A 20,358-nucleotide genomic window follows, 5' to 3' on the forward strand; every position below is an offset into this window, starting at 1 on the left:
CTTGATTGGACAGATGTATACTGCCACCTTGTGGCTACTGTAAAAAGAGAATGCATGACAAATGCATTGAGTCTTAATACGTTAAAACTCCTAACATTGTTTTAATCCATCATATGGTCTCATTTAACATAGTCTTAAACTAAACACAATGTTGGTGTAAATGTGCCTTAGGAGGCACTTGTATATCCGGCACGTTTATTCTGTTGCATGCGCGTTCCTTGTCTCCCCATCGGATATATTTTTATATGACACTGCATCAAAACCGGCGACGGCAGCTAGCTAGCGGCTAGCTTGCTAAACATTCAATTATTTAATTCATGTATGACAATTAAAGACCGATAAAACTCAACCGTGATGAAGCCAGCAGTCGACGAGATGTTCCCCGAAGGAGCTGGGCCATACGTGGATCTTGATGAGGTTTGCAAACATTTGTTATGCTTCAGAATTGTTAGTTCGGTAGCTATGTTAGATAACGTTAACATTACCTGTAAGCGAGCTACTGTAACTAGTTAGATTTCCTCTGTATGAACTCACACTAGAAGTAAACAAGCTCTATTTGGTGGCTGTAGGAATTTTAATTGAGCTTTTATTGAATTTAGCCAGTTCACCACTGTCGTCTTCGGTGGGGGTTTGTCAGCGGTTGGCATCCAACGTTATGGTGCATTACCACCAACTACTGTACTGGAGTGTGGGCCAGAGACGGGGTGAAACTAAATCCTTCCTGCCAGCCCCGTTGCTCTTAAAATAGATAATAAAATATTTGAGACTATATGTAATGATGTTCTACTCAATATACTCTTTAAACAAATTTCCTGTAACTACTTCTTACTAGATCTCAGCCTCTCTCTTTCCCTCTGATATTGCCCACACTGTAGCAAAACATCAAATTACCTTTTATTGGTCACATACACATGGTTAGCAGATGTTAATGCGAGTGTAGCGAAATGCTTGTGCTTCTAGTTTCTGACAGTGCAGTAATATCTAACAAGTAATCGAACAGTTCCACAACAACTACCTAATACACACACATCTAAAGGTGTGAATGAGAATATGTACATATAAATATATGGATGAGTGATGACCGAGCTGCATAGGCAAGATGCAATAGATGGTATAAAATACAGTATATACATATGAGATGAGTAATGTAAGATATGTAAACATTATTAAAGTGACTAGTGATCCATTTATTAAAGTGGCCAATGATTTTGAGCTTGCATGTAGGCAGCAGCCTCACAGTGTTAGCCATGGCTGTTTAACAGTCTGATGGCCTTGAGAAGCTGTTTTTCAGTCTCTCGGTTCCAGCTTTGATGCACTTGTACTGACCTCACCTTCTGGATGATAGCGGGGTGAACAGGCAGTGGCTCGGGTGGTTGTTGGCCTTCTTGTGACATCGGATGCTGTAGGTGTCCTGGAGGGCAGGTAGTTTGCCCCAGGTGATGGGTTGTGCAGACCACACCACCCTCTGGAGAGCCTTGCGGTTGTGGGCAGTACAATTGCCGTACCAGGCGGTGATACAGCCCGACAGGTATGTGAGGGTTTTAGGTGACAAGCCAAATTGTTTCAGCCTCCTGAGGTTGATGAGGCGCTGTTGTGCCTTCTTCACCACACTGTCTGTGTGGGTGGACCATTTCAGTTTGTCCGTTATGTGTACGCCGAGGAACTTAACTTTCCACCTTCTCCACTGCTGTCCCATTGATGTGGATAGGGGGGTGCTCCCTCTGCTGTTTCCTGAAGTTGAGAGGTTATTTTCCTGACACACTCCGAGTGCCCTCACCACCTCGCTGTAGGCTGTCTCATCGTTGTTGGTAATCAAGCCCACTACTGTTGTGTCGTCTGCTAACTTGATGATTGAGTTGGAGGCGTGTATGGCCATGCAGTCGTGGGTGAACAGGGACTACAGGAGAAGGCTGAGCACGCACCCTTGTTGAGGATCAGCGAAGTGGAGATGTTGTTTCCTACCTTCACCACCTAGTGGTGGCCCGTCAAAGTCCAGGACCCAATAGCACAGGGTGGGGTTGAGACCCAGGGCCTCAAGCTTAATGATGAGCTTGGAGGGTACTATGGTGTTGAATGCTGAACTGTAGTCAATTAACAGCATTCTTACATAGGTATTCCTCTTGTCCAGATGGGTTAGGGCAGTGTGATGGCGATTGCATTGTCTGTGGACCTAATTGGGGCGGTATGCAAATTGAAGTGGGTCTAGGCTGGCAGGTAAGGTGGATGTGATATGATCCTTTACTTGTCTCTCAAAGCACTTCATGATGACAAAAGTGAATGCTGCTGGGTGATAGTCATTTACAGTTGAAGTCAGAAGTTTACATACACCTTAGCCAAATACATTTAAACTCAGTTTTTCAATTCCTGACATTTAATCCTAGTGAAAATTCCCTGTCTTAGGTCAGTTATGATCACCACTTTGTTTTAAGAATGTGAAATGTCAGAATAATAGTAGAGAGAATGATTTAATTCAGCTTTTATTTCTTTCATCACATTCCCAGTGGGTCAGAAGGTTACTTACACTCAATTAGTATTTGGTAGCATTGCCTTTAAATTGTTTAACTTGGGTCAAACGCTTCGGGTAGCCTTCCACAAGCTTCCCACAATTCCTCCTGACAGAGCTGATGTAACTCAGTCAGGTTTGTAGGCCTCCTTGTTCGCGCACACTTTTTCAGTTCTGCCCACAAATCTTCCTAAGGATTGAGGTCAGAGCTTTCACCCAACTTTAAACATCAGCTATCTGAGCAGCTAACCGATCGCTGCAGCTGTACATAGCCCATCTGTAAATAGCCCACCCAATCTACCTACCTCATCCCCATATTGTTTTTATTAACTTTTCTGCTAATATGCACACCAGTATTTCTACTTGCACATCACCATCTGCTCATCTATCACTCCAGTGTTAATTTGCTAAATTGTAATTACTTCGCTACTATGGCCTATTTATTGCCTTACCTCCTCACGCCATTTGCACACACTGTATAGACCTTTTTTTCTATTGTGTTATTGACTGTACGCTTGTTTATTCTATGTGTAACTCTATGTTGCTGTTTGTCGCACTGCTTTGCTTTATCTTGGCCAGGTCGCAGTTATGAATGAGAACTTGTTCTCAACTGGCCTACCTGGTTAAATAAAGGTGAAAAAAAGAGCTTTGTGATGGCCACTCCAATACCTTGACTTTGTTGTCGTTAAGCCATTTTTCCACAACTATGGAAGTATGTTTGGGGTCATTGACCATTTGGAAGACCCATTTCCGACCAAGCTTTAACTTCCTGACTGATGTCTTGAGATGTTGCTTCAATATATCCACTTAATTGTCCTACCTCATGATGCCATCTATTTTGTGAAGTGCACCAGTCTCTCCTGCAGCAAAGCACCCCCACAACATGATGCTGCCACCCTTGTGCTTCATGGTTGGGATGGTATTCTTCGGCTTGCAAGCCTCCCCCTTTTTCCTCCAAACATAACGATGGTCATTATGGCCAAACAGTTCTATTTTTGTTTCATCAGACCAGAGGACATTTCTCCAAAAAGTATGATCTTTGTCCCCATGTGCAGTTGCAAACCGTAGTCTGGCTTTTTTATGGCGGTTTTGGAGCAGTGGCTTCTTCCTTGCTGAGCGGCCTTTCAGGTTATGTCGATATAGGACTCGTTTTACTGTGGATATAGATACTTTTGTACCTGTTTCCTCCAGCATCTTCACAAGGTCCTTTGCTGTTGTTCTGGGATTGATTTGCACTTTTCGCACCAAAGTACGTTAATCTCTAGGAGACAGAACGCGTCTCCTTCCTGAGCGGTATGACGGCTGCGTGGTCCCATGGTGTTTATACTTGCGTAGTATTGTTTGTACTGATGAACGTGGAACCTTCAGGCGTTTGGAAATTGCTCCCAAGGATGAACCAGACTTGTGGAGTTCTACAATGTTTTTCTGAGGTCTTGGCTGATTTCTTTAGATTTTTCCCATGATGTCAATGCAAAGAGGCACTGAGTTTGAAGGTAGGCCTTGAAATACATCCACAGGTACACCTCCTATTGACTCAAATTATGTCAATTGGCCTATCAGAAGCTTCTAAGGCCATGACATTATTTTTCTGGAATTTTCCAAGCTGTTTAAAGGCACAGTCAACTGTAAACTTCTGACCCACTGGAATTGTGATGCTGTGAATTATAAGTGATATAATCTGTCTGTTAACAATTGTTGTAAAAATGACGTGTGTCATGCACAAAGTAGATGTCCTAATCAACTTGCCAAAACTATAGTTTGTTAACAAGAAATTTGGGGAGTGATTGAAAAACGAGTTTTAATGACTCCAACCTAAGTATATGTAAACTTCTGACTTCAACTGTAGTTCAGCTACCTTTCCCTTCTTGGGTACAGGAACAATGGTAGCCATCTTACAATATGTGGGGACAGCAGACTGGGATAGGGAGAGAAGACTTGCTCCACTGTCTCTGTTAATGGCAATAATCACACTTTCCTGTTGGATGCTTTCCTATCACATTAAGGTCTTATTCAACCGGCTGTGTCCCACCCTTAATCTTGTAAAATTAGCCTCCCCTCTGTCCCTTCCTGCCGCCTTCCCCTCCCCCGACTTTCCTTTGTACTTGAAATAAATGCCTGCCCTTGGTATCTCTATTCCACTGCTCCTGCCATCTCTGCACCATCACTGTCCATATCAGGCTTTTTGCCTTTGACTTGCTCATTGAAACTACAACCTCAACATCCCCACTACTAAGTGCTTGTTTAGCCAGTACATCAGCTGCCTCGTTCCCCTCCACTCCCACATGAGCTGGGACCCAAGTACATCTTATATGTATACCCATCTGTCTAATGGGTTTGTAGTACCTCATAAAAGCAGGTCTTGTCTGCTACGTGAGCTAAAGGACTGGAGACTCATCAACTCTGCACATGAATCAGAGCAAATAACTACTCTGTCTGGCTTGACTTCCTCCACCCACTGCAAGGCCAACAGTATGGCCATCAGCTCTGCTGTATATACAGCCAGATGATCTGTAATACGTTTCCTGACTTCCTCCACCCACTGCAAGGCCAACAGTATGGCCATCAGCTCTGCAGTATAAACAGCCAGATGATCTGTAATACGTTTCCTGACTTCCTCCACCCACTGCAAGGCCAACAGTATGGCCATCAGCACTGCTGTATATACAGCCAGATGATCTGTAATACGTTTCCTGACTTCCTCCACCCACTGCAAGGCCAACAGTATGGCCATCAGCTCTGCAGTATAAACAGCCAGATGATCTGTAATACGTTTCCTGACTTCCTCCACCCTCTGCAAGGCCAACAGTATGGCCATCAGCTCTGCTGTATATACAGCCAGATGATCTGTAATACGTTTTCTGACTTCCTCCACCCACTGCAAGGCCAACAGTATGGCCATCAGCTCTGCTGTATATACAGCCAGATGATCTGTAATACGTTTTCTGACTTCCTCCACCCTCTGCAAGGCCAACAGTATGGCCATCAGCTCCGCTGTATATACAGCCAGATGATCTGTAATACGTTTCCTGACTTCCTCCACCCACTGCAAGGCCAACAGTATGGCCATCATCTCTGCTGTATATACAGCCAGATGATCTGTAATACGTTTCCTGACTTCCTCCACCCACTGCAAGGCCAACAGTATGGCCATCATCTCTGCTGTATATACAGCCAGATGATCTGTAATACGTTTCCTGACTTCCTCCACCCACTGCAAGGCCAACAGTATGGCCATCAGCTCTGCTGTATATACAGCCAGATGATCTGTAATACGTTTTCTGACTTCCTCCACCCTCTGCAAGGCCAACAGTATGGCCATCAGCTCTGCTGTATATACAGCCAGATGATCTGTAATACGTTTCCTGACTTCCTCCACCCTCTGCAAGGCCAACAGTATGGCCATCAGCTCTGCTGTATATACAGCCAGATGATCTGTAATACGTTTTCTGACTTCCACCCCACATTCCTGCACTACAAATGCTGACCCAGTATGTCCTGTCCTTGGATCTTTTGAACCATCTGCGTAAATGGCCACAAAATCCTGATGCACAGTATCCAGACATCTATTAAACAAATCAGATGGATCAACACCCTGCCTATCTTTCTGTAGTCTCTCCAACACTTCTAGATCAACTACTGGAGGTGGGAGTAGCCATGGTGGATTTACAGAAATAGCTACAATGGACTAAACTCCCTTCCATACAGTCCCATCTCCTTTGCCTGGGTATTACCCACCAACCCAAAACTTGTTTTCTGTCCTCACTCATGTTCCCAGCATGCCTGTAAAATCTCTTTCACAGGATGAGACACCCCATGTCCCTGTAGGTTGACCCAATAATGAATTGCCAGCTGCTGTCTCCTAATGTGCAGTGACATATCCCCCATCTCCACCTGTAGTGCAGCCACTGGGGAGGTCAAATCAAATTTTATTTGTCATATGCGTCAAATACAACAGGTGTAGACCTTACAGTGAAATGCTTACTTACAAGCCCTTAACCAACAATGCAGTTTTAAGAAAATACCCCCCAAAAAGGGTAAGAGATAAGAATAACAAATATTTAAAGAGCAGCAGTAAATAACAATAGCGGGGTTATATACAAGGGGTACCGGTACAGAGTCAATGTGCGGGGGCACCGGTGTTGAGGTAATCGAGGTAATTATGTACATGTAGGTAGAGTTATTAAAGTGGCAATGCATAGATAATAACAGGGAGTAGCAGCAGTATAGAAGAGGGGGTGGGGGGGCAATGCAAATAGTCTGTGTAGCCATTTGATTAGATGTTCAGGAGTCTTATGGCTTGGGGGGTTGAAGCTGTTTAGAAGCCTCTTGGACCTAGACTTCGCGCTCCGGTACCGCTTGTCATGCGGTAGCAGAGAGAACATTCTATGATGGGTGGCTGGAGTTTTTGACAATTTTTAGGGCCTTCCTCTGACACGGCCCGTCAGGAAGTCCAGGATCCAGTTGCAGAGGGAGGTGTTTAGTCCCAGGGTCCTTAGCTTATTGATGAGCTTTTAGGGCACTATGGTGTTGAACGCTGAGCTGTAGTCAATGAATATCATTCTCACATAGGTGTTCCTTTTGTCCAGGTGTGAGAGGGCAGTGTTGAGTGCAATAGAGATTGCATCATCTGTGGATCTGTTGGGGCGGTATGCAAATTTGAATGGGTTTAGGGTTTCTGGGATAATGGTGTTGATGTGAGCCATGACCAGCCTTTCAAAGCATTTCTTGGCTACAGACGTGAGTGCTACGGGTCGGTAGTCATTTAGGCAGGTTACCTTAGTGTTCTTGGGCACAGGGACTATGGTGGTCTGCTTGAAACTTGTTGGTATTGCAGACTCGGACAGGGAAAGGTTGAAAATGTCAGTGAAGACACTTGCCAGTTGGTCAGCGCTTGCTCGGAGTACACGTCCTGGTAATCCGTTTGGCCTTGTGACTGTTGACCTGTTTTTAAAGGTCTTACTCACATCGGCTGCGGCAAGCGTGATCACGCAGTCGTCCGGAACAGCGGATGCTCTCATGCATGTTTCAGTGTTTAGCTCGTGTCACTGGGCAGCTCTCGGCTGTAGTCTGTAATAGTTTGCAAACCCTGCCACATCCGACGAGCGTTGGAGCCGGTGTAGTACGAGGCCTGAAACGCCCCACTGCATTTTCTGAGCACTTGTATGACATCTAGCCTTTCCAATGCCGAACCATACGCAATACTGCCATGGTCTATTACAGATTGGATCAATGCAACATACATGGTCCTGAATGAGGAACGCCCAGCCCCCCCCCTCCCCACTCCTTCCCCGTCAGACAGCGCATTACATTTAGCACCTTCTTACTCTTTCCCACCACTCTCTCAATGTGTTCTGCCCAGGTCAGTCTAGTGTCAAAATATACCCCAAGAAACCTGAAGGCCCCCACCCTCTCCAAGTTTCTCCCATATAACCTCAAGCATACCTCATCTCGCACCTTCCTCCTGGTAAAGAACACTGTCTGAGTTCTCTCTACAGAGAACCTGAATCCCTACATTAATGCCCACCACTCAACCTCATCAATTGCTTCCTGTACCTTCCTGACTATATATGGCACATTTCTTACTCTTTTCCATAAGGCCCCATCTGCAAATAACGACTTCCCAATATCTGGCCATACCTGAGAGTAAACGTCATTGATCATGATCGAGAACAATAGAGGACCAGTCACGCTCCCCTGCGGTGTACCGTTATCCACAATGTAGCTGCCTGAGAGAGACTTCCTCATCCAAATAGACCTTCCAAACAGGAAATCCTTCTTCCAGTTGTACGTTCTTCCTCCTACCCCCATAAAATCAAGCTTATTTAACAACCCCTCCTTTCACATCATACTCTAAGACAGCTACAACAGTGTCCTTGTTCACCTGAGCCTTCCTGACCTCTGCTTCTAAGCAGAGCACTGTGTCCATAGTTTCCCTACCCTTCCTGAACCCACTCTGATGTGGCGATACTAGCCCCCTGCTCTCCAGGAAGTAAGTTAGCCTCTCCGTAATCATACAGTCGTGGCCAAAAGTTTTGAGAATGACACAAATATAAATTTTCACAAAGTCTGCTGCCTCAGTTTCTATGATGGCAATTTGCTTATACTCCAGAATGTTATGAAGAGTGATCCAATGAATTGCAATTAATTGCAAAGTCCCTCTTTGCCATGGAAATGAACTGAATCCCCAAAAAACATTTCCACTGCATTTCAGCCCTGCCAGAAAAGGACCAGCTGACATCATGTCAGTGATTCTCTCGTTAACACAGGTGTGAGTGTTGACGAGGACAAGGCTGGAGATCACTCTGTCATACTGATTGAGTTCGAATAACAGACTGGAAGCTTCAAAAGGAGGGTGGTGCTTGGAATCATTGTTGTTCCTCTATCAGCCATGGTTACCTGCAAGGAAACACGTGCCATCATCATTGCTTTGCACAAAAAGGGCTTCACAGGCAAGGATATTGCTGCCAGTAAGATTGCACCTAATTCAACCATTTATCGGATCATCAAGAACTTCAAGGAGAGCGGTTCAATTGTTGTGAAGAAGGTTTCAGGGCGCCCAAGAAAGTCCAGCAAGCGCCAGGACCATCTCCTAAAGTTGATTCAGCTGCGGGATCGGGGCCCCACCAGTACAGAGCTTGCTCAGGAATGGCAGCAGGCAGGTGTGAGTGCATCTGCACGCACAGTGAGGTGAAGATTTTGGAGGATGGCCTGGTGTCAAGAAGGGCAGCAAAGAAGCCACTTCTCTCCAGGAGAAACATCAGGGACAGACTGATATTCTGCAAAAGGTACAGGGATTGGACTGCTGAGGACTGGGTGAGTGCTACCATCAGTCCTGTGTCATGCCAACAGTAAAGCATCTTGAGACCATTCATGTGTGGGGTTGCTTCTCAGCCAAGGGAGTGGGCTCACTCACAATTTTGCCTAAGAACACAGCCATGAATAAAGAATGGTACCAACACATCCTCCGAGAGCAACTTCTCCCAACCATCCAGGAACAGTTTGGTGACGAACAATGCCTTTTCCAGCATGATGGAGCACCTTGCCATAAGACAAAAGTGATAACTAAGTGTCTCGGGGAACAAAACATCGATATTGTGGGTCCATGGCCAGGAAACTCCCCAGACCTTAATCCCATTGAGAACTTGTGGTCAATCCTCAAGAGGCAGGTGGACAAAAAAAACCCACAAATTCTGACAAACTCCAAGCATTGATTGTGCAAGAATCGGCTGCCATCAGTCAGGATGTGGCCCAGAAGTTAATTGACAGCATGCCAGGGCGGATTGCAGAGGTCTTGAAAAAGAAGGGTCAACACTGCAAATATAGACTCTTTGCATCAACTTCATGTAATTGTCAATAAAAGCCTTTGGCACTTATGAAATGCTTGTAATTATACTTCAGTATTCCTTAGTAACATCAGACAAAATATCTAAAGACACTGAAGCAGCAAACTTTGTGGAAATTAATATTTGTGTCATTCTCAAAACTTTTGGCCACGACTGTACTTTCTATAATCTTACATACAGTGTGGGAAAAAAGTATTTTATCCACTGCTGATTTTGTATGTTTGCCCACTTACAAAGAAAGGATCAGTCTATAATTTTAATAGTAGGTTTATTTGAACAGTGAGAGACAGAATAACAACCAAAAAATCCTGAAAAATGCATGTAAAAAATGTTATAAAATGATTTGCGGTTTAATGAGGGGAATAAGTATTTGACCCCTCTGCAAAACATGACTTAGTACTTGGTGGTAAAACCCTTGTTGGCAATCAGAGGTCAGACGTTTCTTGTAGTTGGCCACCAGGTTTGCACACATCTCAGGAGGGATTTTGTCCCACTCCTCTTTGCAGATCTTCTCCAAGTCATTAAGGTTTCGAGGCTGACGTTTGGCAACTCGAACCTTCAGCTCCCTCCACAGATTTTCTATGGGATTAAGGTCTGGAGACTGGCTAGGCCACTCCAGGACCTTAATGTGCTTCTTCTTGAGCCACTCCTTTGTTGCCTTGGCCGTGTGTTTTGGGTCATTGTCATGCTGGAATACCCATCCATGACCCATTTTCAATGCCCTGGCTGAGGGAAGGAGGTTCTCACCCAAGATTTGACGGTACATGGCCCTGTCCATCGTCCCTTTGATGCGGTTAAGTTGTCCTGTCCCCTTAGCAGAAGAACACCCCCAAAGCATAATGTTTCCACCTCCATGTTTGACGGTGGAGATGGTGTTCTTGGGGTCATAGGAAGAATTCCTCCTCCTCCAAACACGGCGAGTTGAGTTGATGTCAAAGAGCTCCATTTTGGTCTCATCTGACCACAACACTTTCACCAGTTGTCCTCTGTGTCATTCAGATGTTCATTGGCAAACTTCAGACGGGCATGTATATGTAATCTTGAACAGGGGAACCTTGCGGGTGCTGCAGGATTTCAGTCCTTCACGGCGTAGTGTGTTACCAATTGTTTTCTTGGTGACTATGGTCCCAGCTGCCTTGAGATCATTGACAAGATCCTCCCGTGTAGTTCTGGGCTGATTCCTCACCGTTCTCATGATCATTGCAACTCCACGAGGTGAGATCTTGCATGGAGCCCCAGGCCGAGGGATATTGACAGTTCTTTTGTGTTTCTTCCATTTGCGAATAATCGCACCAAATGTTGTCACCTTCTCACCAAGCTGCTTGGCGATGGTCTTGTAGCCCATTCCAGCCTTGTGTAGGTCTACAATCTTGTCCCTGACATCCTTGGAGAGCTCTTTGGTCTTGGCCATGGTGAAGAGTTTGGGATCTGATTGATTGATTGCTTGTGTGGACAGGTGTCTTTTTTACAGGTAACAAGCCCTCATAGATATCATCCTAACTAACTCGCCCTCCAAATACACCTCTGCTGTTTTCAACCAAGGTCTCAGCCTCATTGCCTGCATCCGTAATGGGTCTGTGGTCAAACGACCACCCCTCATCACTGTCAAACGCTCCCTAAAACACTTCAGCAAACAGGCCTTTCTAATCGACCTGGCCGGGGTATCCTGGAATGGCATTGACCTCATCCCATCAGTAGAGGATGCCTGGTTATTATTTTAAAAGTGCCTTCCTCGCCATCTTAAATAAGCATGGTCCATTAAAAGAAATATAGAAACAGGAATAGATATAGCCCTTGGTTCACTCCAGACCTGTCTGCCCTTGACCAGCACAAAAACATCCTGTGGCGTTCTGCATTAGCATCGAATAGCCCCCGTGATATGCACATTTTCAGGGAAGTTAGGAACCAATATACACAGGCAGTTAGGAAAGCTAAGGCTAGCTTTTTCAAGCAGAAATTTGCATCCTGTAGTACAACCTCAAAGTTCTGGGACTCTGTAAAGTCCATGGAGAATAAGAGCACCTCCTCCCAGCTGCCCACTACACTGAGGATAGGAAACAATTTCACTACCGATAAATCCACAATAATTGAGAATTTCAAAAAGCATTTTTCTACGGCTGGCCATGCTTTCCACCTGGCTACCCCGGTCAACAGCCCTGCGTCCCCACAGAAACTCGCCCAAACCTCCCCCACTTCTCCTTCACCCAAATCCAGATAGCTGATGTTCTGAAAGAGCTGCAAAATCTGGACCCCTACAAATCAGCCGGGCTAGACAATCTGGACCCTCTCTTTCTAAAATTATCTCCTGAAATTGTTGCAACCCCTATCTGGAAAGAGAGGCCTGTTCAACCTCTCTTTCATATCGTCTGAGATTCCGATAGATTGGAAAGCTGCCGCGGACATCCCCCTTTTCAAAGGGGGAGACACTCTAGACCCAAACTGCTACAGACCTATATCTATTCTACCCTGCCTTTCTAAGGTCTTCGAAAGCCAAGTTAACAAACAGATTACCGACCATTTCGAATCTTACCGTACCTTCTCCGCTATGCAATCTGCTTTCAGAGCTGGTCATGGGTGCACCTCAGCCATGCTCAAGGTCCTAAACGATATCATAACCGCCATCGATAAGAGACGTTACTGTGCAGCCGTATTCATCGACCTGGCTAATGCTTTCGACTCTGTCAATCACAACATTCTTATTGGCAGACTCAACAGCCTTGGTTTCTCAAATGATTGCCTTGCTTGGTTCACCAACTACTTCTCCGATAGAGTTCAGTATGTCAAATCAGAGGGCCTGTTGTCCAGACCTCTGGCAGTCTCTGTGGGGGTGCCACAGGGTTCAATTCTCGGGCCGACTCGGTTCACTGTATACATCAATGATGTCGCTCTCGCCGCATACAACTCTCCTTCCGTGGCCTCCAACTGCTCTTAAATGCAAGTAAAACTAAATGCATGCTCTTCAACCGTTCGCTGCCCACACCTGCCTGCCCATCCAGCAACACTACTCTGGACGGTTCTGACTTAGAATATGTGGACAACTACAAATACCTAGGTGTCTGGTTGGACTGTAAACTCTCCTTCCAGACTCACATTAAACATCTCCAATCCAAAGTGAAATCTAGAATCGGCTTCCTATTTCGCAACAAAACATCCTTCACTCATGCTGCCAAACATACCCTCGTAAAACTGACCATCTTACCGATCCTCGACTTCGGCGATGTCATTTACAAAATAGCCTCCAACACTCTACTCAACAAATTGGATGCAGTCTATCACAGCGCAATCTGTTTTGTCACCAAAGCCCCATATACTACCCAACACTGCGACCTGTATGCTCTCGTTGGCTGGCCCTCGCTTCATACTCGTCGCCAAACCCACTGGCTCCAGGTCATCAACAAGTCTCTGCTAGGTAAAGCCCCTCCTTATCTCAGCTCACTGGTCACCATAGCAGCACCCACCCGTAGCACGCGCTCCAGCAGGTATATCTCACTGGTCACCCCCAAAGCCAATTCTTCCTTTGGCCGCCTCTCCTTCCAGTTCTCTGCTGCCAATGACTGGAACGAACTGCAAAAATCTCTGAAGCTGGAGACTCTTACCTCCCTCACTAGCTTTAAGCACCAGCTGTCAGAGCAGCTCACAGATCACTGCACCTGTACATAGCTCATCTGTAAATAGCCCATCCAATCTACCTCATCCCCATACTGTATTTATTTATTTATCTTGCTCCTTTGCACCCCAGTATCTCTACTTGCACATTCATCTTCTGCACACCCTACCATTCCAGTGTTTAATTGCTATATTGTAATTACTTCGCCACCGTGGCCTATTTATTGCCTTACCTCTCTTATCCTACATCATTTGCACATGCTGTTTATAGATTTTTCTACTGTATTATTGATTGTATGTTTGTTTATTCTATGTGTAACTCTGTTGTATGTGTTGAACTGCTTTGCTCTATCTTGGCTAGAACTTGTTCTCAACTTGCCTACCTGGTTAAATAAAGGTGAAATAAATAAAAGTTAACAGCAAGCTTTAACTTGGTCTTTTGTTTAGACATGTCACATTAACGTTAGCTAGCTAAAATATGAACTATAATCCCAATCCATAGAGTAACGTTACTAGCAATACAAACCGATTGTCATAGCAAGCTAAAGTTAACCAAATAACGTTAGGTTCATTGTTAGTTAGCAAGCCAGCCATCAAACTCCAGCTAGCTAGCTAACAGCAAGCTTTAGTTTGCAATGAAAACAACTTTCGGACAAAATTAGAAACATGTAATATCTGAATCTGTAGCTAGATTCTTACCTGTATACATGGATGAAAGCTTCACGGCAGACTGCAACCCCTTTTATAAAACATCCTGTGTTGCTTCCGTTTAGTTTGCTCAGCTTGTTTGGCCCGCTGTGTTCCACTGATTTCAAAACGTGTTATTTTCAGAGTGAGTCAGCCAGCATTGCACGGCACGATCGTCGTCCAGAAAGTAGTTCATCACAACTTTTTCTCACTGACCTTTGTTGATAGCGCCTGATAAATTCAGGGCAGCAATGTTATTGAGAGCAGTAGCAACATATTTGCAGTTCTCCATGGTTAAAGTTATATCTTAAAAAAAACTGCATTACGAGCAGCTCATTTTATAGACACAAGATGCAACACCGCAGACCAATCCAGCCCACTCATTATCTCAGCCAATCATGGCTAGCGGGAAGGTTGCTGTCTTTCTCTGTGGCTAAACCAACTAGGCTCGTAATTTTAACAATTTTATTCGGATTTACAGATGACATACAAGTTTGATATTAAGGAATATGAAAGTTCACATGTTCGAGAAGGCATTTCTGCCAAAAAAAATACGCATTTTGATAAAAATACAAAAATGACGTTCAAAAAGCTCTCCTGTGAAGTCGAGGCTTGCGACATACGCCTAGTTTCCTGAATCGGGTCACATTTGGACATTATTAAACTTGAAAAGCTGGTGAATGGCTGCTTCCTGAGCTTAAAGGAGAATCGCCATATTCAACGTCTCCTTTGTAAACCCAGATTCTGGTTCAGCTCACCACTAACTTTGAGCACTGCCGTCTTGTCTAACTTTAGTTGCAGCTGGATTAACTAACGTTAGCTGTTGAAGCCATACTTTGTCTATTGGCACAGGGAAACCCCCAGGAACACACACATAGCTACAGATTGTACACCAGATAATGGGAAATAGACAAAGATTTTTGGTATCCATTACTGGGCGTCCCATTACGGTACAGGATAGGTACTGTTTGGTGTAGCAAACCTTAACTTGCCGATTTTATTATCTTCTTTCTTGATTCGGTCAAACGTATCGTCTTTTAAAAGGTCAGTGTCCAGTTGCAAGTGGTTCGTTTTTGAATTTAGAAAACACTGTTATTAAATAAAAATGTTTTGCTCCATTAAGTAATCCAACAATGTGTACGCCGCCATATTGTCTATTTCAAATCTTCTCTCATTGATCGAGACAGGTGAGCGTCATCATGACATGCAGCACTTTGGGGTGAACACCCACCTGTCTCAATCAATGAGAGAAGATTTGAAAGTATCCACATTAAGGTTGGTCAAAAATTCTTTGTGCTTCGCCAAATGGTACCTACCTAATAATGCCTATCAGCCAGCTGGAACAAGAGTAATGAACGGACTCGGCGATATTTGAATAGCTAATACCAGCAACCCTCAGAGAGGCCCGTCTCTTTAACTGTGTGCTCGTTGAGTTCACCTCCATCACCTGCTGAATTTTCTATCCTGACAGGCCGGGGGGAGTACAGGACTGCTCATGGACCTGGCCACCAATGAGAAGGCAGTTCATGCAGACTTTTTCAATGGTAAGATTTAAGAACACCTGTTTGGGTGAAATGATAACTGTACATCTCCCATAGTTCCATATTTACTATCTATCCTGTCAGAGACAGAGGTGCTGCTACGTTCTTGTGAATATTGGTCAGGGCCATGTCCCCCTTGCATCCTATATGCCAGGGTTTCTCAAACGTTGGTTTTTGTCCTAGCGCTACACAGCTGATTCAAATAACCAACTCATCATCAGACTTAGATGATTTGAAACAGCTGTATAGTGCTGGGGCAAAAAAACCCAATGTGCACCCATGGGGTGCCCCAGGACCAAGTTTGGGAAACCCTGCTATATTCTACCACTCTTTTTGAAGACACTCATTATTCATAAAGGTTCATCCATGCCCAGTACACAAAGCTGGTTGCAATGACGTGATTCTGACATATATTTTGTGACGTCATGGTCAGGTTGTGTACTGCTAATAAAAGGATATTTTCTAGACGTCTCTTTAGTGATATTTTTTAACTGACAAGATAACAAACTAAGTATGAAGTTTGAGAAAGGAATCGTGGCTAATTGACCAGATAACCAAAATGTCTTTTCCTAGACACATTGATGTTGTCCTTGTAAAAAAATGTTGTTAACTGGTTGTAAGACGGTAATATGACGTCTCAACAAGCAGAAAATGACATTGACGTCCCATGCGAAATTTAACATCCGTGGATAGACATAATCTGACCAGAATAGTCAGATTAATTTTGTAATGTTGTAGTGTGGTTAACTTTGCAATGTTGCTGACTCAAAATAAATAATAGCAATGATAACCTTTGTGCTTTTCAAACATTAAGAGTTCCAGCTGCTAAAATTACTAAAACATCACTGAACAGTATCAAATATATGCATCATTTTGATATTGTAGTGATCTGTTTGCGAACGGCAGCGGTGTATAATGCAGCGGTGTATAATGCAACGGTCTATAATGTAACAGTGAATAATGTATTGAGGCCCTTGCGGGTCTCGATACCAGGTCTCACAGCCCGTAGGCATCACTGCTTCAATAAGGGTTAATCCTTCAGTTGCATACGTAGAGATGGTTTGTTACAGTATCAATCCTGAAACTCCTATCATGTTAACACTCACAGCATCAATTCAACTGTAATTTAAACACATTGACTTGGTAGGGCATTGGACCTTTGAATGCGTTGAGGTTGCTGCCTTTAACCAGAGCAGCTGACCTTTATTCCATATGAGCCGAGTCGTCAGGGCAGATTGAATCCATTAGGGCATGTCTTCCTCCAGCAGCTCACCTCCATTCAGTTTCTTCAGAACTCTGTTGGCTTCTGGAGCAGCAGGAAGCATCTTTACCGGCCTCAAACCGTCACTCCTGTTTTTTTTATTTTACAAAAGTTAGTTTTATAATGTAGTGTGATCCCTGTCTTGAGGCAAAATAACATCAAACATGACTTCTTCTCACCATATGTCTATAAAATCCGCGATGTGGAGAACGCGGACGCAATCACGGAATCCAGACATTAAAACGGAACAACAATATTCAACAATGTATTGAAATTGATAGGGAATCAACTAAAATATATTGAAAATAAATATATTTGCCCAAGTGTATAATGAACAGAATGCACAAGTATTTTGTATTTCCTGCAACTTTCTGAAAAGGCAACGATAATGCCCGTGTGTGTGTGTGTGTGTGTGTGTGTGTGTGTGTGTGTGTGTGTGTGTGTGTGTGTGTGTGTGTGTGTGTGTGTGTGTGTGTGTGTGTGTGTGTGTGTGTGTGTGTGTGTGTGTGTGTGTGTGTGTGTGTGTGTGTGTGTGTGTGTGTGTGTGTGTGTGTGTGTTGTGTGTGTGTGTGGTGCGCTCGTCTACCACTTTGTGTAGCCGTTAGCGACGATGTTTTGAAAACAGCCTTCAGGGCCCATTTTTTTCAAAAGTTATCTGGATTTCGCCTATCAGGTGGGATTAAAATGCACAGAAATATAATGAACAGAACAGACAAACCATTGTTCTATTCATTATATTTCTATACGTTTAATCCTGTCTGATAGATGAAATCTAGATGGATCACTTATGAAAAACTGGTCCCTGGTAGATGGAAAGGCTTTCACAAAATCTTTCTGAATTAAATGTTAACTGCATAGTAGCCTATGCTTACCTGGCAGAATGATATTTTCATTAATCCAACTCTATCATTACATGTGTGCTATATGAAACACTGGAATTAAAGGGTAACTGTATTGTTTGAGAGATATGCAGCATGTTATTAGGCACACCTGGTTAAAATGGTATGCACGTGTTCAGTGCGTGATATTGGAAATATGTATCTGATTGGATGCGCATAGTTTTATTGGCAGGCCTCATTGGTTGTTAGCCAATGTATTCAATTGTGTTTCCTTTGAGCGGGAGCAGATGGACGCAGCCTGGAACCGGCTATGTAGTATCCACTGTCACATTGGAAATAAACCTCTTCTTCCCAGACCTAACAAAATGGTCTCCTGGTGTGTTTTAAGAATCGTTGTGGACTTAGAACATCCACATTTGTTTTTCTATTAAATGTTTTTCATTTTAAAAACCAGATAATATGGAAACCTGGAAAAACAAAAGTAAATAAATAACGGAGTCTGATTCACTAGCCTACCCAGACCACCTCTGCTGGAACACCCAGGGCTGTTATGCCAGACGTTTGTTTATAGGAGACAGAATGTATTTCCTCTTTGTTGCAATAGCTAGTTATGTGACTGTGTCTAGTTGAAGAGGCTTCCCTCAAACTTAAAGTGGATTGATTGACTAAATCAAGTAGCTCACCATTTTTTTATTTTTGTGTGTATTTTGATTAGTTTAGAGCATTGTTTTCCTAATCAAAGTCTTTCCTGGAATACCCCCAGCCAGTCCACATCTTTGATCTATTCCAGAACTAGCAGTAGCTGATTTAACTAATGAGGGGCTTTTGAATCAGCTGGCTGGGGGTGCTCAAGGTGAGCTCTGTGAATCACTGGGTTTAATGGTTGATTTAGAAAAACATTTTTCCATTCGTTTATTGACAGTACTGTAGAATACAGCATTTGTGTACACAGTAGGCTGCATATCAGACCTGGATTCAAATAGTATTTGTTTTATTTACAGTTTTAATCATCTGTGCTTGATCTTGCATGGCACAATGGAACCAAAGAGTCTCACAAGTGCAAACCCCAGCCATCTGGCACTCCAGGCAGGCTCAATCAAATGGCCAAAGTTTCTTTAACGATGTAAAATATTAGGCTAATTGAACCCAGGTATATTAAGTAAGTGGCTACACATTTTCCAATTGAGTTCAAAGAAGATGCACAAAGAGAGTTCCACAATGTCTTGAAATGTGGCTCCTAAAAGATATGTCCCTTAAACATGCCTCCCTATTTATTTTATGTAACCTTTATTTAACTAGGCAAGTCAGTTATGAACAAATTCTTATGTTCAGGGGCAGAACGACAGATTTTGACCTTTTCAACTTGAGGATTTGAGCTGTACGCTCTAACCACTAGGCTACCTGCTGCCCCCCCTATAAACATGTAACATATGAGATGGGTACTTGTGTCTATTTTAACATCCCGTCTTAGAGTGCAGGTAATGTACAAGTGGTTGGTTTGGTAAAGTCTTTCATTTTGCTTAAAGTATTGTTTTCCTATTGTCTGTCTTTTCCTTGATAGTATTGCCAAAGTATGGTTTTTGATAACAACAGCTTTTAGGGGATTGACTTCCATAGACAATGACTTGTGAAGATCACGGAATATTCTAAATTCATGCATCTGTTTTTTTCTTCACAGATTTTGAAGACCTTTTTGATGACGATGATGTCCAGTGAGGAAGATTATGGATTTATTTTTGGGGGGGGATTTTATTTTTAATAAGGTGATTGAATGAAAGAGAGGATGATTTTCTGGGACTACATGGAAAACTGGCTATTTAAACTCTAATGATATACAATTTACATTCAGCCAAATAGCTAGTTCGAGGTTTTAACAAAATCGCCACTGCTGCCACCAGATGTTGCACCATTCCCCCAAAATATGTTGGAATGTTCCAATTTATGAGTTGCTATCATGCTAACGTAGCTTCGACAGACTTCCAAGCTGGATTGTAGGTTTGTGTCTCTCTCTCCCCTCTTCTCTCTGAGAACACCTGTTCCTCAGGCATGTGGAGCATAATTATATACGGGATGATCCCAGAGCCTCCGATGCAGTCAGATTGCAGATGGCAGATGATGAATGCGGCGCCGCAAAGAATCGCTTAAATTATTTGTAATGACAAATAAAAGCCTGAGAATAATGATAGTTCCTAGGTTTTATAAATGGGCACAGTGAGGCTTGATGGATATGGTGTTTTGGATTAATATCCTGTTTCATTTTGTCTCCATTGGTTACATAAATGTTAAGGAGAAAGATGAGAAAATGCATATATCACTTGTCCATGTATTTGGTTACCTTGGAAACACTAGAGCAGGACACAGTACATTATAAAGCTCTATATACTGTATAAACAGTACCAGTCAAAAGTTTGGACACACCTACTCATTCCAGGGTGTTTATTTTTTTAAACTATTTTCAACATTGTAGAATAATAGTGAAGACATCAAACTATGAAATAACACATGGAATCATGTAGTAACCAAAAAAGTGTTAAACAAATCAAAATATATTTGAGATATATATGACAGCTTTTGCACA

General features: G+C 43.3%; 1 protein-coding gene across 1 annotated transcript; it reads left to right on the forward strand.

Annotated features, from left to right (window-relative positions):
- The first annotated feature begins 100 nt into the window (after nt 1–100).
- LOC115170111 (COP9 signalosome complex subunit 9) lies at nt 101–20,087 on the forward strand. The gene is made up of 3 exons (XM_029726409.1): nt 101–417; nt 15,611–15,683; nt 19,459–20,087. The coding sequence occupies exons 1-3, from the start codon at nt 355–357 to the stop codon at nt 19,494–19,496; spliced, it is 174 nt and encodes a 57-aa protein (XP_029582269.1). The 5' UTR covers nt 101–354; the 3' UTR covers nt 19,497–20,087.
- The last annotated feature ends 271 nt before the right edge of the window (nt 20,088–20,358 follow it).

This window comes from Salmo trutta, chromosome 31 (assembly GCF_901001165.1).
Source record: "Salmo trutta chromosome 31, fSalTru1.1, whole genome shotgun sequence".
Lineage (NCBI taxonomy): Eukaryota > Metazoa > Chordata > Actinopteri > Salmoniformes > Salmonidae > Salmo > Salmo trutta.